The sequence below is a fragment of the Dasypus novemcinctus genome, chromosome 25, assembly GCF_030445035.2.
Source record: "Dasypus novemcinctus isolate mDasNov1 chromosome 25, mDasNov1.1.hap2, whole genome shotgun sequence".
Classification (NCBI taxonomy): domain Eukaryota; kingdom Metazoa; phylum Chordata; class Mammalia; order Cingulata; family Dasypodidae; genus Dasypus; species Dasypus novemcinctus.
Genome location: NC_080697.1, coordinates 49,367,540 through 49,385,902, shown reverse-complemented (window position 1 = coordinate 49,385,902; position 18,363 = coordinate 49,367,540). Strand labels below are relative to the sequence as shown.

The following is an 18,363-nucleotide window of genomic DNA, read 5'->3' as shown; positions in this document are numbered from 1 at the left end:
TCCATACAGTATAGCCAAAATGTATTCACCAAATGCAATGAATGTGCCACAATGATGAAAGAGGTTGTTGATGTGGGAGGAGTGGGGGCTATGCGGGAACCTCTTCTATTTTTTTTCCCTCTCTCCTCCCACCCCCCCATCCCTCCACCCCCAGTTGTCTGCTGTGTCCATTCGCTGTGTGTTCTTCTGTGACCGCTTCTATCAACAGCACCAGGAATCTGTGTTTTTGTTCCATTATCTTGTTGTGTCAGCTCTCCATGTGTGCGGTGAGGGCTGAACTTTCTTTGGCGCTGGGCGGCTCTCCTTATGGGGCGCACTCCTTGAGCGTGGGGCTCCCCTACGCGGGGGACACCCCTGCGTGACAGGGCACTCCTTGCGCGCATCAGCACTGCGCATGGGCCAGCTCCACACGGGTCAAGGAGGCCCGGGGTTTGAACCGCGGACCCCCATGTGGTAGACGGACACCCTAACCACTGGGCCAAGTCCGTTTCCCCTCTTCTATTTTTCAATGTAACATTTTTTGTGATCTATGTATTTTCAAAAACTTAGTTGAAAATTACATTAAAAAAATTTTTAAATGGCATTTCCATTTTTGTTTCACTACTGTGCCTATTTTTCAGTTTGCTCTGCCTTGACAGGGGTGTGGGAGTAAGGCAGGAGTTTTGACCCCAAAAAACCCCAATATGCATGTACTTTGGAATTTTAAAAGAGGCATTGTGCACGAAAGGGAAAAGAACACCAAGGAAAATCCAATCAGTGTTTCGATGCTTTCACCAAGCACTCCCACCAGCACCTCTAATCTCTGTCCAGGAGGCAGGACAGTCCTTTCTAAGAAGCAGTAGCTCAAACTGCCATTAGCTGGCTGACTTTTAGAGGACAGGGAAGAGAGGGACAGCAGAGAGCCACTTCCCTTTCAAAAAACAGCTTCCTCATGCTCTTTTAGAAGTATGAAGATACACCCTTAATATTCTGAGCTGGAAGGGGCCTGTAGGCCTCATCAAGTTCAACTCCTTATTTAATGGGGGGGGTGACGGGATGGACACAGACACTCAGGATTACAAGGATTACACAGAACTAGAATCTCCTGGCCCAGGCCTGCATGTACCCCATAAAGAAACTCTCTGTAGTTGCAGAACTCTCCTGGCGTTCTGCTACTAAGACGGAAAAAGAAAAGCCACCATTGCAAAGATCTGAGGAACTCTGGTGTTTTCCACATATTTATTTCATCTCAGCATAAACTGACATATATATAAGGTTTTACAGTATTTATGCCTAGTATTAGAAAACTGAAGTGTTAATAAACACATTAACTACACGTAGAATAACTGCTGAACTGAACTGTGCCTTAAGCAGGTAGAGTTGGTCTGTCATTAATGGCAACATCTGAGCATTAGAGTCTTAAAAAGCTTTGAAGGAGCTTGTATCTCACATTAGAACATATCTAACTTTTTATTCCAATTCAATTTTAATCAATTCATTAAGCATTTATGAAGCACTTGCCTCATGCCAGCTCCTTGCAAGGTGCTGGAATGAATGCGGCATGGTCCAGGCTTATTCCTGGATGTGGGGGAAAAAGTATAAATAATGTGGCTACTGAAATAAATTCTGATGCAGCTAAAACATTTGTACATTTCTATTTTTAGCTCACATTATCTTCTCATGAATAATGACAATGCAGAGGAAAAGGGAAAATAAGAAAATTGATTTTTAAACCCCCAAATAAAACTTTTTATAAGCTAGGAAAGCATCTGAAATAAGACAGAACAAAAGAGCACTTCTGTTTATGTTCCCCTCCTAAAATGTTACAGTAGGTTGTGTCTTGGCTCTATCTTGACTTTAGGAAAAGGCAAAAGGACCTCAAGAACATTCAGTTTTAAAATCTTTTGCAGGAAGTTACCTAGGAAGCCAACAGATTAAATGACTACTACTGGAATTACTAAAGTGATACTCAGAAATAAGCAGAAATGAAACAGATGATGCAATTCCTAAGTATCTATATCAAAACTGATGAAGCAAAGATGCAAGTTACTTTTAACTAAGTAACAAAGTTTTCCACAGCATTCATTTTCTTAAAAGAAAAGAAGTAGGGGTCACCCTACTTAGTGTTTAGTGAACAAATCACTAAGGTCCAAATCCCATCTCCATAAAGCTGCCAAGAGTTAATGCTAGGTTTGGGGGACTGTTCCCAAAGACAAAGAATTAAAACAAGAGAAAATGAAGAAATCTTAAGCTAGTTCCTTTGGCTTCCAAAGGAACTGTGATTAGCAATACAAAAGTCACTGGTTGTCAACCAACCAAAAGATCAAGCTTTCGTGCATATCACATTTTCCCCTTAAAATGCAACTGCTCTATCACACATCTGGAAATGTCAGTGTATGAGTACTTAATTCTATGAGAATCATGGATGGATGTCCTAAGTGCCTTAGCCTCGTGTGACTCTCTTAATTGATTGATGATCAGGAATATTTTTGTACCATCTGTTTGTCTAAACAGTGTTGGATACAAAATTAGAATGCCACATTGAAAATGAGAACTCAGACCTCTAGAAGTAAGCCTCAGCCATGGCTGGCAAATCCTACCCAAATCAAAGAAGATCTTGGAGGGTGTGGCTTTTCCTTTTGTTTAGTTGGGGCAAACCCTTAAGGTTCCACACTCCAGTACTGGCCTTAAAAAGCAAAATACACTGGTCTTCGTGCATGTCGGCTCCTCTAGTATTTGCCTTTATGTAATATAATACTTGTAAATATGGTACATAATAATCTTTTAAGTTTTCAAAACAGGCTGGCTAGACATCGATTAATGATATTAATTCCTTTCACGTATCCTTTAGGTTTCCTTGAATATTCAGTTTTGACAAGATAATGGGAAAACCCTGGGATTCCACTGCCAACTCCCACAAGAAGTGGTGCTATGTTGTACAAGATATTCCTTTATTAAATGAAATGATAAATACACAAACTCCAACTGGGCATCTTACTGTGTGCCTGCCCTTATCTATTTCTAACACCCCTGATATCCTCATATGGCAATGATTTAAACTTTAGGAGCCAGATTTCAACATTTAATTTTTAAACAGCAAAAATCATGTTTTTCAGTTATCAGTCTAGTTTCTCAAGTAAAATCACAGTGACTGTATTTTTTTAATTTAATACTTGAGGATTAAAAATATTAGAATGGTTTCCAATTCATATCAAAATCTTAGCATAAATAACATTCTAGAGAAAATGTACTATAACATGAAATGTACATCTCTTAAGAAGAACGTCATTTGTTCTCTAAGTATTTTTTCTACTACAATTTCTTCAGTAGACTCCTATAAAAGGCCAATAAAGTCAGGCAATGTAAAGTCTGCTTTTCTTTCCTAAGATGATTAACCGAGTTGCCAAGGTATCCTCTCTCAGTTCATGAGTAATCATTAGCAAGCATACAAGTCAAGATATTACACTCTAACCGAAATAGAAAATTTCAGGTCTTTGGGACATGCATGAGATTCAAGCTGATCATTTCTAACTATACTTAACCAGTACCTTCATAACAGACTCTCAAAATAGCATAACCTATTTCAAAATTATCCACTGATTTCTACTGAGATGGCAACTCTGATCACTGGATTAGCAAGCATATAGTATTAAGATATGCATGATTTCATCCAATTATGTTTCAGTAACTCTAAATGTATATTTCCCTAATATAATAAGAAAATGCATTGGAGTCAGAATCTAAATCATTTTTTGCCTCTGCGTGTGATGTGAGCATATATTTTATCCTTAAACTCTTAATAAATTGTAAGTCCTCCTGGTACATATTTGAAAAAAATACAACGAAGTGAGATCAACTGATTCGTTTTGAATCTTTGCATCCTGCCAAAGTAGTGAGTCTCATGTTAATTCTATTAGGGTATTTTGAAATTCAGTTAGATAAGTATATTTTACTTATTAAACTACATTGACAACACATACTTCCCCTTATGTTACTGTCTTTGTCACTCTGCCACCCTTTTGTAGAATGATACTTGTAAAAATTAATTTCCCTCATCATGGTTACATAACACGTATTTAAAACATTGTCAGTAGTGGGTTCAAAATGTGCCCGAGGTTTGTTGCACACTTGTCTTTAGAATGGCCAAAAAGAAAATATCTTAAAAAAAACCTTTTGTTTGAGGAACACTATTTCCTTTCAGCCCACTATAAAATATGAAAGTAGCTAAGTATGTTCAGTTGGCTAGCAAAGGCTCCTTTTAGAATGGACATTCACCTTTATCAGGAAGTTTCATGTATTAAACATACACTCTTCTGTAAAGTCACCAAAGACTTAAAACTCACATAATCCTAAATCATCATTGTATCCCTGACCATAACTATTAACACCCTTTAACTTGAGACTATTAAATCAATGTCAAACAGTGAGATGAAACTGTTCTCGATGCGTGTGTTCTACCGCATCTACGCTAGAATCCTTTCAATGCCTATTGGGCAAAAAATGATATTCAGATAATCAAAGATCTTACCTTGAATGCTTACTGAGTTATAAATTACTCTTTTTGGAGTTAAGCCAATCAATCTTGAAAAAACAGTGGCATGAACTTTTTACCTAAATTACAAGGGTTTTAAGAGCTTTACTTAGTTATAATTTTTAATTTTAAACCTCAAGGAAAAAAACAAAACAGGGGCCTTCTTTGCGTCTTTCTCCTAATTCCCTTGGCCTCCTAGAGTCCTGACCCCAAGGTTCCTGCAGGTCATCCAGGTCACGTGGTAAAGGAGCCGCACTCTTAAAACGCAGGGCGGCCCCAACTCTCACCTCCACGCAGGGGCCCGAGGACAGGTACGAGGTACCCTGCACCCTGAAGCTGGAGCTTCACCTTGGAGTCCATTTCTTCTTCCCTTAGGCATCCTGTTTGAGTTGTAAGGCCATCGAGCTGAACACAAGCCCCCTGTCAGGTCATCACCGAAGCCACCACTTAGCTAAACCAACCAAAAAGGAATGCAGAGCAGGGGGCAGGCCTTCCGAGGGCAACGCCTTCCGCCCTGGGGCGAGCCGCTCACTGCGGGCCTGACAGCGGCCCCAGCGGCCCCACCCCGCCTGGGGACCGCTCCCCCGCCCCCCGGCCGGTTCCTCGTCCAGCGGGAGGCACCCGGGGCCCCGGGCCTGCCTAGGCCGTACCCGGCTCCGCTCGGTCCGGCTTCTCGGGCAGGGCGAGCACGAAGGGGAAGAGCACGCCGCGGGCGTCGGGGGGCGCGGGCAGCAGCTCGGGCTCGAAGGCGCCCGCCTGGCCGCCGTCCTCGCCGGGCGGGCCGTCGGCCGAGAGCACGAAGCGCCAGGTGCCCGCGCGGCTCACGCAGTAGACGGCGCCGTCGAGCGCGGCGCAGCGGAAGGGCTGCAGGCCCGCCAGGCCGCCGGGCGGCCGCAGGTGCGCGGCGCAGCGGCTCCAGCGCTTGGCCAGGCAGTGGTAGCGCGACACGTGCACGCCGCCGCCGCCCGGCGCGTCGCCGCGGCCGCCGCCCAGGTCGAAGCGGTAGAGGAAGCCCTGCAGGGCCACCATGTCGGCCGAGCGCTGGCGGCTGCTGCTGCACGGGCACTCCTGCCACTCGTCGCGCCGCGGGTCGTACTTGAGCAGGCGGTAGAAGAGCGAGCCGCCCGACACGTAGATGTCCCCGCCGCAGGTGGCGGCCTCGTGCGCCACGGCGAAGGCGCCCTTGGGCAGCGGCGCCACGGCGGCCCAGCGGTCGGCGCGCGGGTCGTAGCGCTCCACGCTGAGCAGGCACTCGCCGCCCACGGCGTACAGGTGGCCGTCCAGGGCCAGCAGGCGCAGCTGCGAGCGCGCCTGGCGCAGCGGCCGCAGCGCGCTCCAGCGCCCGGTCGCGGGGTTGAAGCAGAAGACCCGGTCCGAGGGCCGCGCGCGGCCGTCGGCGCCGTCCTCCAGCAGGCCGCCGGCCACGAAGAGGTAGTTGTAGAGCACGCACACGGCGCAGCCCTTGGCGGCCGCGCCCTCGGGCAGCCGCGTCAGCACGCGCCAGGCCCGCGCCGCCTCGTGGTAGCAGTAGACGGCGGGCGCGGCGGCCGCGGGCGGCGGCGGCGGCGGCGGCTCGGCGGGCGCGGGCGCGGCGGCCGACGGGCTCTGCGGGCGGCTGCTCTCGCGGCTCTGCGGCCGGCTGCCCGCGCGCTCCCACGCGTCGCCGACGTCGGCGGCCAGCAGGTGGCGGCGGCCGGCCTGCAGGCGGCGCTGCAGGATGAGCTCGCGCTCGGCGCCCGACAGGCGCCCGTAGACGGCGGGCTCGCGCAGCACGTCCAGGTAGTGGTCGCTCATGAAGCGGTAGGCGGCGTCGCGCAGCTCGCCCAGCCGCTGCTGCTTGGCCAGGCCCAGCAGCGGCAGGCAGGTGGCCAGCGAGAGCTGCGCGCGCAGCGCCTCCACGGCGCACTGCACGGCGCCCGGCACCTGCAGCGCGCGCGCGCCCGCCACCAGCTCGGCCGCATTGTCCTGCCGCACGTCGCCCATGCGGCCCGAGTACAGGTAGTCGAGCAGCAGCCGCAGCGCCGCGTAGCTCACGCCCTTGAGGCGCAGGATCTCCCGCGACGAGCGCGCGCGGAAGTAGTCGCTCTTGGCCGCCAGCACGGCCTTGTGCGCCTGCACGCGGCGGCCGGCCACCTCGATCAGCAGGTCCGGGGCGTCCCGCGCACCCTCCTCCCCCGCGCCGTCCGCGGGCGGGGCTCCCGGCGCGCCGCCGGCCGGGACAAGCTGCGGCGGGAGGCCGGCGGCGGGCGCGGCGGTCCTCAGGGCGCCCTGGCTCGCCACCACCCGGCTGTCCGCGCGCGGGGCGGGCGGGTGCGCGGCGGCGTCTGCGGCCACGGCGTCAGACTGCGGCGGGGACGCTTCCCCCGAGCTGAAGCACAGGGAGGAGCCGAGGCTGCAGGGCGCGGGCGCCGGCGGCTCGGCGCCCTCGGGCCCGCGCGGGGCCTCCGCGGCCGCCTCGCCGCACGGGCCGTTGGCGCGGCTGGCCCCCGGGTAGAGCACGCAGGGCGCCACCGCGTTCTCCATGCCGGCGGTGGCCGCCCCCGGCGCCCCCTTCCCGCGCGGGCAGCCGTATGGAACCGCCCCGACCAGGGCCGGTCAAGGTTGGTCGTTCCTCGGGGGTTTCTCGCTTCACGAGCTTTTCCTGGCGCGTGATCAGATTTCACTTCTGTGTCCACAACTTTCTTTTTTTTTTTTTTAGCTCACATGCTGACCCCCTTTTCGCCCTTCTCTCTCCTCTGCTGCAGAGAGGGTTGGAGCACACTCTGGGTGCCCTCTCTCCTGACCTTTTGAACCGTAATCACTCCAGGATTATGCAGCTCTCCACTGCTAAGAAGAGCTCGGTGCCTTAGCCTTGAGGCCTCTGCGGTGTTGGTTTAATTAATGGACAGGAAAGGCCTGTAGCTGCGACCGTGTGTTATTTATAGTCCCTTCTCTGCAGAATCGAGTTAGCAAGGTCCATCTTAACCGACCAAGGCATGCCCTTTTTTGTGCGTGAGTCAGTGTTTACCCACTTTATCACTCTTCATTCCTTCATATCACTGTTGTTCCTGAGAAACAACAAATCCGAGACAAGCTGTAGCCAAGCTTTAGAATCTCGTGTCTAAGTCCGTCCTTTCCTCAAGAGCCACGCTAGTGAGTTTTCATTCTGTGCCTCCCATTTGCGGTTCAAGTTTATTTAAGGTCACTTGGGCAAGGTCTTCCTGTCGCGGCATCTGTAGCTCTCAAAATGTGTCTGTACCCACACTTATCACCTGGGCAGAAAGCCGGTAATCCGTAATTCATTTGCCGGGTGCACATGGGTGTTAGAACAAAACAATGATTGTCAACTGTTGAATGGCCTGCCTCATTTATCCATCACGAGCCTGCCTTTGCGGCTTCCTTTGTTGGGATATCAGGTGTTTCCATATCTTTTCTCCACACTCTTCTTGTTCCTGTTTACAGGAGAAAAAGAGAGAATGTCTGAATTTGCATTTCTAAGTCAGATGATTTTGTCAATGGAATTTACCAAACTTCCCTTCACAGTTTTCAGGTTATAGAAATGAGATCAGAAAAGGGATGGTAACTTTTCACTACTGGATAGTTTGAGGAATAGGATATACTGAATTGCTTAAATATATATTTAAAAAGTGAGGACCTTTCAGTATTCCTCCCACGATTGTGATGAATATGAAAGAGAACCCATTTCAGGCAAGTGACATTACCGAAATTAAGGCCTTAATTACGTTAGGCAGGGCCATATGAAATTATTAGATTTGTAGGTCAAAAGCCAAATAGCAACATTTTTTTTCAAACTATTAAAATGTAGGTGTAAAATTAAGAACGCCTTTTAGTGAGAAAACGTGGTTAGGCTATGTAATTAGGTTAACACGAAACAGCTGTCCTTTAGTCTTTTCCTGTCAATTATTTCAAATTCACTTACAACAAATATTTGGAGACAGGCACTGAAGACACTTTGTAATTGGCTTCAGTTAATAGTACATAATAAGGAACCCCAGAGGCTCCAATTCATAAACCTTTTTTTTCTTGAGCTTTTTTAAAATTAGAGCAATTGTACATTTACAGGAAAAATCATGCAGAAAGTCCAGAGTTCCCATATACTACCCCCCTCCCTCAATCTTTTGAACTTATCATTCTTGGAATTACTTCTGCCGAAAACCTCAGGGAAAGTCCAAGTACCCCAAGGACAGCAGGAGAAAAGCAAAGCAAGGCTGATTACTTGGAAGGCAGATATGAGCACCTCCTGCTGAATTGTAGTGAAATATCTTTCCTAAATTGGCAAAACCTTCATTGAGACTCCCTGATCCAGTGAAAGAGGATGTAGAGGTCTTCTGAATCAACACAAGAAAGCCAAATTGTATTTCAACTTTCGAAAGAAGAGAATATAGAAAAGAAAAGCATACGAAACACAATCAGGCAGGCTCATCATTACTGTGTAGAAGAGTGTGTTCACCTCCCAGGCAAGGCAGATGAAATGATATTTAACCGCCTTCCCTCGACAGCACTTTTCTTTTTCTGCTTACCATACATACCATTACCTGAACCCAATCAACGCTTAGGGTTGAGTGTGTATATCTACTTGCCCTGCTCTTGCTACTGCAGTGGCACTGAAAAAGCTTTCCCATTTTTCTCAGAATAATAAAGAAGTGTCTTAAAGTTGGTAATTCAAGACAGCCAATTTTGTGGTTCTTGCTCCTTTTTTGGCCTGATATCTTTAACAATATTTTGCTTTGGCACATTTACTATGTGCAAAGCACTGTCCTGGGATAGATGAGAAGTGCAGTTTTAAGGCATTTTGAGAGTAACCTGAAACTGATCTCCAGGGTGTGTAGGTCACAGACAATACTTAGCAGAACGAACGCTCTTGAGTGTTTACTCAGCTGCACACCACCCTGACTGTGATGTCCTGCCCGCTTCCTGCTTTTTAACCATGCTGTGTTCAGTGACATGGAAATGAACTCTGGCTCACGGCAATGAGGATGTATGACAAACTGTTAGGCCTGAAAGGACTGTAGAAGGAAAGTTCACTAGTATTTTCCCAAGGACTTTAGAAATGCTTTTTCAGCAGGCGGAGTCATCCAAGGGGAAATCAGATAAAAACTGCGACATACTTAAATATATTATTCAAAAGTATATAAATCTTAATCCTGAAAGTAACATTAGAGAATTGGCTTTCATTTGGCTCATTCTTCTCACGTTTCTTTGCGAAATATTACTGGAAAATAACACAGCAATTATTTTTTCTTTACTGGACCTGGAAAAGGGACCCCAAACTTTCTAGTTCTTTTTCTGGCTTGATGCTCTTTGAAATGTGCAAAAGCCCAAATCCTGAGAGTATCCTTATATAAATCATCCTAGATTGAAAGAAAAAGCATGGATATAGAACCAATTTTAAAAGCTTAAATTTGGGACTATGTCTTTTAAAAGTCCTATAGTATCAGTGTAAACTAGAAGAACCAGGCTAAGAACATATTTTGCTGTAACTACAATGAAGGAAAAGATAGATTTCAACAATGAAACAGTCGGAAGTAGACAGTGGCCCAGCCAGAGCCCGTGGTAGTGATTTCTGCTTCACAAGAAGGACAGTTTAATCCTCTGGAAGAGAAAGAATTGGTTTATTCCAGCCAACCCAAGAAAGAATTAAAGTTAATTATCTCTAAAATCATGACTAGTTATACCCCCTACAAAATTATTATTTAATTGTATCCTTTTGAGGTCTGTTTCCAGTAGAGGGATGATTTTGCAATATTCCATCCACGTTTTCTTACCTGTCTCCCTGCATACCCCTTGGCATATATTTCAGAGTTAGCTGGCAGCGTTGTGGACATGGTCTGAGGCCGTGGAACAGCGATGCCAATCTCATAGTGGAGTAAACCCTGAGAGACCCTTGGTTTGATCACTCAACCAAGATAATCAGCTTTACACTAAATAATCTAAGTCAACAAGGACCTGTGTACCGTACATTCAGCAAAATTTTTATTGGACCCAAATTTTGTCAGACATGGTGGAAGATCATCTGTGACCATGATGTCAGAACAATCATGTTGCTGAACTTCAAGTCCCGAGATGCCAACATCCACAGCCCTCCTATTGAAGCTGTGGGGAGGCAGCATTTCTGAAAGATGGTTCACAGCACTGGAAATACCTGCCCACTTCTGAGTCTCTCTCACCAATATGCACAAGAGATGTGCAGGGGGTGGGGTGGGGGGTATATGGGGACCTCATATTTTAAATTTAACATGTAAAAGAAAATGAAGAAAAAAGAAAGAGACGTGCAGTATCAGGAGAGTCTATGACCACAAGGAGGAAACTGAACACAGGGACCAAATCCTTTTTTCAAATGGTGCTAAGAAACTCAATATTCATTCTTTCAGAGTGAACCATTCCTGTGATTTTACCTTCAAGTGGATGGAGAGGAGTCAGCCCATTTTGTGTCTAACAGCCTTTTCAGACCTCAGCAACTCTGCTAAGACTGTTAGTTTCAAATTTCTTTGGATTGGAAGTTTGGGATTTCCAAAGGGATTTTTTCCCCCATTTTGTGGTTGGTCCTAAAATCAGAATTCCACTAAGAGGCTCTATGGGGAAGTTTTAGAGAGTGCCATCCTTGTTATTGTGAAATACAGGAAACGCTGACCTGATTGGGGCATTTGGAAGGATTTTTTTTTCTTGAGTGATTTTCTTGAAGTATTTCCCTCATCACCACTTTTGGAGTCTATCACAGTCCTTTGAAGAACAGAGTCTGAGCACAGCATATTAGCTGAAAGGAATGGAGTGGGGGAAAGGAAGAGTATTATGAATAATAGGCTTACTTTTTTTGACTGTTGTTAGGAAATAAATTAAGAATGAGGTTTAATTAATTATAGTTTATATACCATTTTCCTCTTGAGTATAAATTTCTTCCTAACCTTAAAAATAGCTCAATACAATTTTTAAAAAGAAAAAGCTTTTCTATTAATGTCTTCACTATTAATGTTAATTTAAAAAGAGTGTATATGCTTTCCTAACTGTGGACATTATGTATTGTATGTAGACATTAAAGTATATATTTAATGTAAATAGCCAACAGCTGGTAAGATTAATGAAGGAAGGAAGCCCATAAATAAAAGAAAAATAGAGTCTTAGAAAATTGTAGAGAACTTGAGATTATTTCTATTGGATTATATAGAATGTGTTGATTTACTTTAGCTGTTCAGGCAAATACTGTTTTTTCATGGTTATTTCTTCTTTAGGCCCAAATTTTTTAGAAGTTCACAATATCTGAGCACCGATGACTGATGGTAGGAGGAGATGGCCCAATGCAGGCTGAGGGAAGAAGCCAGCCGAGATTGCAGGCTGACCGGCTGCAGATCTTCTAAGAAGCTAAGAATGCTCTCTCCGACCCCTGATACATGTGTTCTGAGTGCTCTTTACAACCTGAAATACAGTTTTAGGATTACAGTCAAAGCAATCTATTCAGAATTACATGGACCAAAGCTAACCAGAGGAAGGATCTTTGTCAATTTTTTTTTTCACGTTGAAATGACTTCATTAAATATGAAAGCATATGGCTACTAAAGGCAAGGTACTGTGTTGAATCTGTGGTCATGGAAAGTGGTATACTAAATGAATGGAAGAAAACTCAAGCCAATTAAAGGCAATATATCTGAGCACTTTAGAAATGGACAGTTTCTGTGTGGTTTGGAATGGACAGGATGTTCTGTGTAACTTAGAAATATCTAATAAGTAGTATAGTTTGTTGAGTAAATGAACAAGTGATGTCATGATTAAGTAACATGAATTCAGATTCACCTCTATTCCACTAAAGTACAATCTATAATTTTTTAAATTTATTTTTTGTGAGGGACATTCCAAAAAGTCTAAAGGAACTATAAAACGTGACTTTACACCAGCAATAATATAAAATATAATGGCTAACATTTATTTTGCCAGACACTGTTCTAATATGCTTTACATCCTATCAGCCCTCACAACCATTCTGTGAGGTAGCCGTCGTTATCAGCCCCACTTTACGGAAGAGAAAATAAGATGTTAAGTGATTTCATGAACCTCATACAGTCAGATAAGCCGTGCAGTTAATAAGTGGAGGAGCCAGGACTGAAGCCGGGCACCTGGCTACAGGGCCCGTGCTCTTCACCACCACACCACGATGCCTCTTGAGCTGTTCTGTCCATTATTATTCCTGGTTGTGTATGCATTGGCTTCTGATGTTATCTATATGTTGGGTTCATGGAAGTCTACAAAATATTCAGATTTATCAGTCTATTGCCTGTGCATCCTGTCAACAGAATTCTAGTAACTCTGGCTAACCCACCCAGTTCTGAGAATAAGGCAGATGGTGGCAGTTGGGGGAAGCACACTGTGTACTGGAATTGTTTCATCCTGGCCATATCAACATGTACTCAGCTTGCCTTTATGGAAGTTATTTAGGGGTATATTAGTGAGTTGAATCTTCTGGTAGTTGTTAACTGGAAGAAGCAAAATTATTGAGAATTTCCCAAAAGAAATGTTTTTATGTAATGATATTCTTGAAATCCCTACTCCTTAAGCTGGTAGTTAAGGCATTGAACAATCTGGTCTAGACTTACCTGTTCCTTCATCTCTCGTTCCACAAGGCCAGGATTCCCTCTCCATCCTACTATGGAGAGCACAAAACTACCTGTCACTCCCCTTAATAAACTGTGTTTGCATGCATTTATATCTTAGAGCCTTTGCTTGTACAACTCTTGCAGCCTAGAATCTCCCCCACTTTTGAGCTAGGAAAATTCTTACATGTTCTTCTACTCAAACTCCAGTGCTACCTTCTCTCTACTGCCTTCTTCACTTCCCAGTGTAGTCACTCAGTTGTCTGTATTTGCCTAGAAAGCTTTATTTTAGCACTACATAGTGTCACTACTTATATGTGTATGTGCCATCCTTTTCCAATAGAATGTGAAACTCATGAAAAGGGAAATTACATCAATCACTATCTTTAGCCCTGGGATGGGCTCTGCAAGAGCAATCAATAAACATTTGATGAATGAATGACTGTTAACCAGGGAAATGTGAACAAACAAAAAACACTAAAAACATGCCCCCAAAAAACACATTAAAGCATGTTTTAAAAATATACAAAGAATGGTATGTATCAAGATATAATCAGGGAGACGGATGTGGCTCAAGCAACTGGGCTCCCATCTACCATATAGGAGGTCCAGGGTTTGATGCCCAGGGCCTCCTAGTGAAGGCATGCTGGCCCACACAATGAGCTGGCCCACATGGAGTGCCACTCCACACAGGAGCACCAGCCAATGCGGAGAGCAGGTGCAGCAAGATCACACAACAAAAAGAGACATAGAGGAGAGACGGTAAGAGACATAGCAGAACAGGGAGCTGAGGTGGCGCAAGAGAATGATCACCTCTCCTACTCCACAAGGTCCCAGGATTGGTTCCTAGAGCTGCCTAAGAGAATACAAGCAGACACAGAAGAATGCACAGCAAATGGACCCAGAGAGCAGACGACGGGAAGGGGGGGGTGTGTGAATAAATAAATCTTTAAAAAAAAAAAAAAGATATAATCAGTGAAATATTCAACCCACAAAAAAGGTTTTAAAAAGGGATCCGTGGTGGGAAGTGGCTGTTCAAGCAATTGAGTTCCCATTTACCATTTGGAGAAGCCAGTTCAATCCCTGGGACCTCCTGGGGAAAAAAAAAATGTGTCCCAGACCTGCATGGAGAGGTGAAGCGACGCACCAAAAAAATAATAATAATAATAATGCAGCAACCAGACAGAAAAGGAAAAAATAAAAAGGGATGAGTGGTTATTTCTGGATATTGGATCGTAAGTTTTAGACCTTCTACATAACTATGCTGGTTTCTGTATTTTCTAAAATAAATAGATACTGCTTTTGTAATCATAAAACATTGTGTGGTTTTTTAAGTATAAACTATATAAAAACCAGTCTTTTTTGAAGATTTATTTATTCATTCCTCTCTCCTTTTACCCCCACCCCCCACCCCGGTTGTCTGTTCTCTGTGTCTATTTGCTGCATCGTCGTCTTTGTCCACATCTGTTGTCATCAGCAGCACGGTAATCTGTGTGTTTCTTTTTGTTGCATCATTTTGTGTCAGCTCTCCGTGTGCGGTGCCATTCCTGGGCAGGATGCACTTTCTTTCGCACTGAGCGGCTCTCCTTATGGGGCACACTCCTTGCGCGTGGGGCTCCCCTATGTGGGGGACACCCCTGCGTGGCAGGGCACTCCTTGCGCACATCAGCACTGTGCATGGGCCAGCTCCACACTGGTCAAGGCCCGGGGTTTGAACCTCGGACCTCCCATGTGGTAGACAGACGCCCTAACCACTGGGCGAAGTCTGCCACCAAAACCACAGTCTTGAGATATATACAGAATGAGAAACATCAGTATAAGGACACAGGTTAGAAAAATGGATGATTTTTATTTTCTTCTTTATACATTTGTTTTCAAATTTTATATTTTGAATATATATGACTTTAATAGCCATATTTTTAAAATATATAGACTATTACCAACCTTGGAAAATCTCTCAAATTGTTTACATCTCTGACTACCAAGAAGTGTACTTGCACTCACCCTTCAAATTTAAGGAAAAGCCTCCAACAGATTTTATTACTCTCTCTCTCCATCTGTCATTCTTTTCCTTACTACTTGCTCTTCTTTTCTGCATGCATCAGGTGGAAGGTGGAAGAAGCAAAATGGAATAAAACATTTGTCTCTAAGTGCCAGGAATTGTGCTACACATTACACAAGTTACCATGTCTCCAACCAACCTTGGCAGGGAGGTATTTTCCCCCCATTTTACATTTGGGAAAACCGATTGAGAAACTTGCCCAAGGTTCTCTCTTAGTAAGTGACCAAGCCAGGATAAAAATTCTCTGCCATCTGCCTAGTATAAAATGAGCAGGTATGGCCATTTTACAAGAACATCAAAATTCTTTGTCAAAATTAGTAGACAGTAGACTTGAAATTAGACATTCTTAGATTAAAAGTATTTGCCAGTGCATCTTGGAAAAAATATTCAACATCTCTGGATATGTTTCATCATATGTAAAATTCTACTTCATATTATATTTTTAAAGATGAAAGGGCTGGGGAAAAACACACCAAATAAGATATGGGGGAAATGGATGTGGCTCAACCAACTGGGCTCCCGTCTACCATATAGGAGGTCCAGGGTTCAATGCCTAGGGCCTCCTGGTGAGGGCAAGCTGGCCCATGCGGAGTGCCGGGCCACGCGGCCCCATGCAGGAGTGCTGGCTGAGACAGAGCTGGTGCAGCAAGATGACACAAGAGGCAGGAGAGAAAAGAAGAAGATGTACCAGAACAGGTAGATGAGGTGGAGCAAGAGAGTAATCACCTCTCCCCCACTCCAGAAGGTCCCAGGATCAGTTCCCGGAGTCGCCTAATGAGAATACAAGCAGACACAGAAGAACACACAGCAAATGGACACAGAGAGCAGGGAATGGGGGGAGGGGGAAGATATGGGCTACAGTTAGTAGAAATATTTTGAAGATGCTCTTTCATAGTTTGTAACAAATATTTCCCAACAATGCAAGGTGGTGCTGGTGGGATGACATATAGGAGCCCTGTTTGATGATATGCATCTTTGTTTTGTAAGTTCACAACTTTTACTATACATTTGTCCCTTATGTGTGTTCATGTATGAATGATACACTTCAATACAGTTTAATTTTTTACAATTAAATAAGCTAATATCAGCAAATCTCCCGAAAGTATATCTAATATGCTTTCAAAAGCACTGCCTTTTGTGTCAAACAAACCAAGGCTTGAACATCCTCCCTGTAACTCACTAGCTGTGAGAACGTAAGCATGTACTTAAACCACTCAGCCTCAGTTTTCTCATCTCTGAAATGGAAATATTAATACTCTAATGGGCATCTGGCCACTCCCACACCCCCCGTTCTGCTCCTCAGGCAAGTGCCTCATCCCCAGTAAACACTCCTTGTGATCCCGGCTGTGCTGCCACCCACACAGTACCTTATCCTCATGGCCACGACGTGAGATGTGTGTTCCTGTCCCAGCCAAATGTTATAGCCCCTTCTCTTGGCCACAGTGCTTGGTCCAGGGGAGCAAGTGACTCAGGCCAGCTCAGCCGTCTTCCTGGACTGGTGCGTGGGGCCTTCAGGATGAGGTAGAGGAAGGGCCTTGCCTAAGTGGGTCATAAAGCTGGAATCAGGCAGCTCAAGGCCATTTCCCAAACCATGAAGAAGCATGTCCTCAGCAGAAGAGGAGAAGCCAACAGTGGAAATGCAAGAGGGGAAAGGAGGGCGAGCAGGAGGAGAGGGCCCCGATCGGGTCATGCTCCAGCAGAGCTTCTCCCGGAGCTTCTGAGATTCCGTTCTGGTATAAACTAGTGTGACTGGATCCCTGTCCTTGGAAACCAAAATAATTCTGACTAAAAACAAACACCTACCTCACTGGGTTGTCGAAAGGTTTAAATGGGGGCCTATAAAGGAGTTTAGCGCAGCACAGGTCCTGGCTCAGAGTAAGCACTGACAAATGAAAGGTGCTACCCCGAGGACAATTAACATAAAGAGCACCATCATTCTCACCAACATTTATTCTAAACCTGTTTTCTGGGGCTTTCACGGAAATTTTCACATTTTATTCTCATAACTCATATACAAGACAGGTAGAAGATTTGCCATTATTCTGATTTTATCGATAAGAAAATTGAAGTGAAAAAAGATGAAGCTACTAGGCTCCAAAGGCCAGAGCAAAATTAGGAACAAAGACCAACGTCCAATTGTTTGGACACCCCGTATCCTCCTCATTCCCCCTATCTTGGAAGCATTGAACATGTGGCTTCAGAAAAAATTGCCTTATATTTTTTCCCACTAAATTAACTAGCCCTCATGAATGCATAGGGATTAACACCTGCTGTGAAGAATCTAAACATGGAAGAGCTCTGTTCCTTTGCTCTTGATGGAGTACATACAAGGAAAAGGAAAACAATATCAACCAAGTATTGTCACAATCCAAGCTACTGAGCCCGGCTTCCGTGGCCTCATCCATTCAAGGATGTATGCTTTGGACCCTGTGGATCAAGTTCACTGCATAATATCATGGAGGAAGTGATAACAATTCTGAATTTTTTCTATACCTGTACCCATAACCATAACCAGCTATGACTTATCTGGCAGAAGTTGAAGCAGAGTGTAGAGATTAAATTTACATTAATATGGCTGGGCAACTAGGTCATGAATACTTGTTGAAGAGATTTACTTCCCTCATTAGATCATGGATTTTCCTTCTTCAATTCAGGAGTTCTGAGATATACAGAGCTTCATGACTCACAAGATGTTCCTTTACTGATTGTGTAATAATACACTGGAATACATACTTGAAACTAGATGCGTAGAAGAATATCAAAGCTATTGCTGACTTAATTCAAGGAAGTGTTGTGCATTTCAGACTCAATCTAAAACTAGATTAAGCAGACAGGAACTGGAACCTGAACTCCATTCTAGTACTCAAAGTTAGATGAGTGCAAATTATGCTCTAAGTTTCTGTAACTGTCTTTGAGGTGCAAAGTAAGAATATTCTGAAATATGAAGCACTTGCCCTTTCTTTTGACTCAGATTCAAAAACGATTATTTAGTCAAACAAAGTATAAACACCACGATCACATAGAATTACTAGGATTCTGGACAGAGATCCATGAATTGCAAAACTATCCTGAAATTTCTAGCAATAATCAAATTCTGAGCAATATTTAGGTAAACTCAACTCTTCAAATAAACTTGTTTTGTGAAACCACCAAAATCAAAGCTGAGTGCTCTACCAATGATGGAAAGCTGGAGTCAGAAATGATATCTGGGC

The 18,363-nt window shown here is 44.7% G+C and overlaps 1 protein-coding gene and 1 long non-coding RNA gene across 2 annotated transcripts; one reads left to right on the top strand and one right to left on the bottom strand.

Annotated features, from left to right (window-relative positions):
* Positions 1 to 1,191: 1,191 nt before the first annotated feature.
* On the bottom strand, positions 1,192 to 7,131 carry KBTBD11 (kelch repeat and BTB domain containing 11). Its single transcript, XM_058288014.2, has one exon. The coding sequence runs from the start codon at positions 7,031 to 7,033 to the stop codon at positions 5,150 to 5,152; it is 1,884 nt and encodes a 627-aa protein (XP_058143997.1). The 5' UTR covers positions 7,034 to 7,131; the 3' UTR covers positions 1,192 to 5,149.
* A 435-nt stretch (positions 7,132 to 7,566) lies between these two features.
* LOC111766402 (uncharacterized) lies at positions 7,567 to 14,405 on the top strand. Its single transcript, XR_011647410.1, has 2 exons — positions 7,567 to 7,642; positions 11,737 to 14,405. It is a non-coding gene; the product is annotated as an uncharacterized lncRNA (long non-coding RNA).
* The last annotated feature ends 3,958 nt before the right edge of the window (positions 14,406 to 18,363 follow it).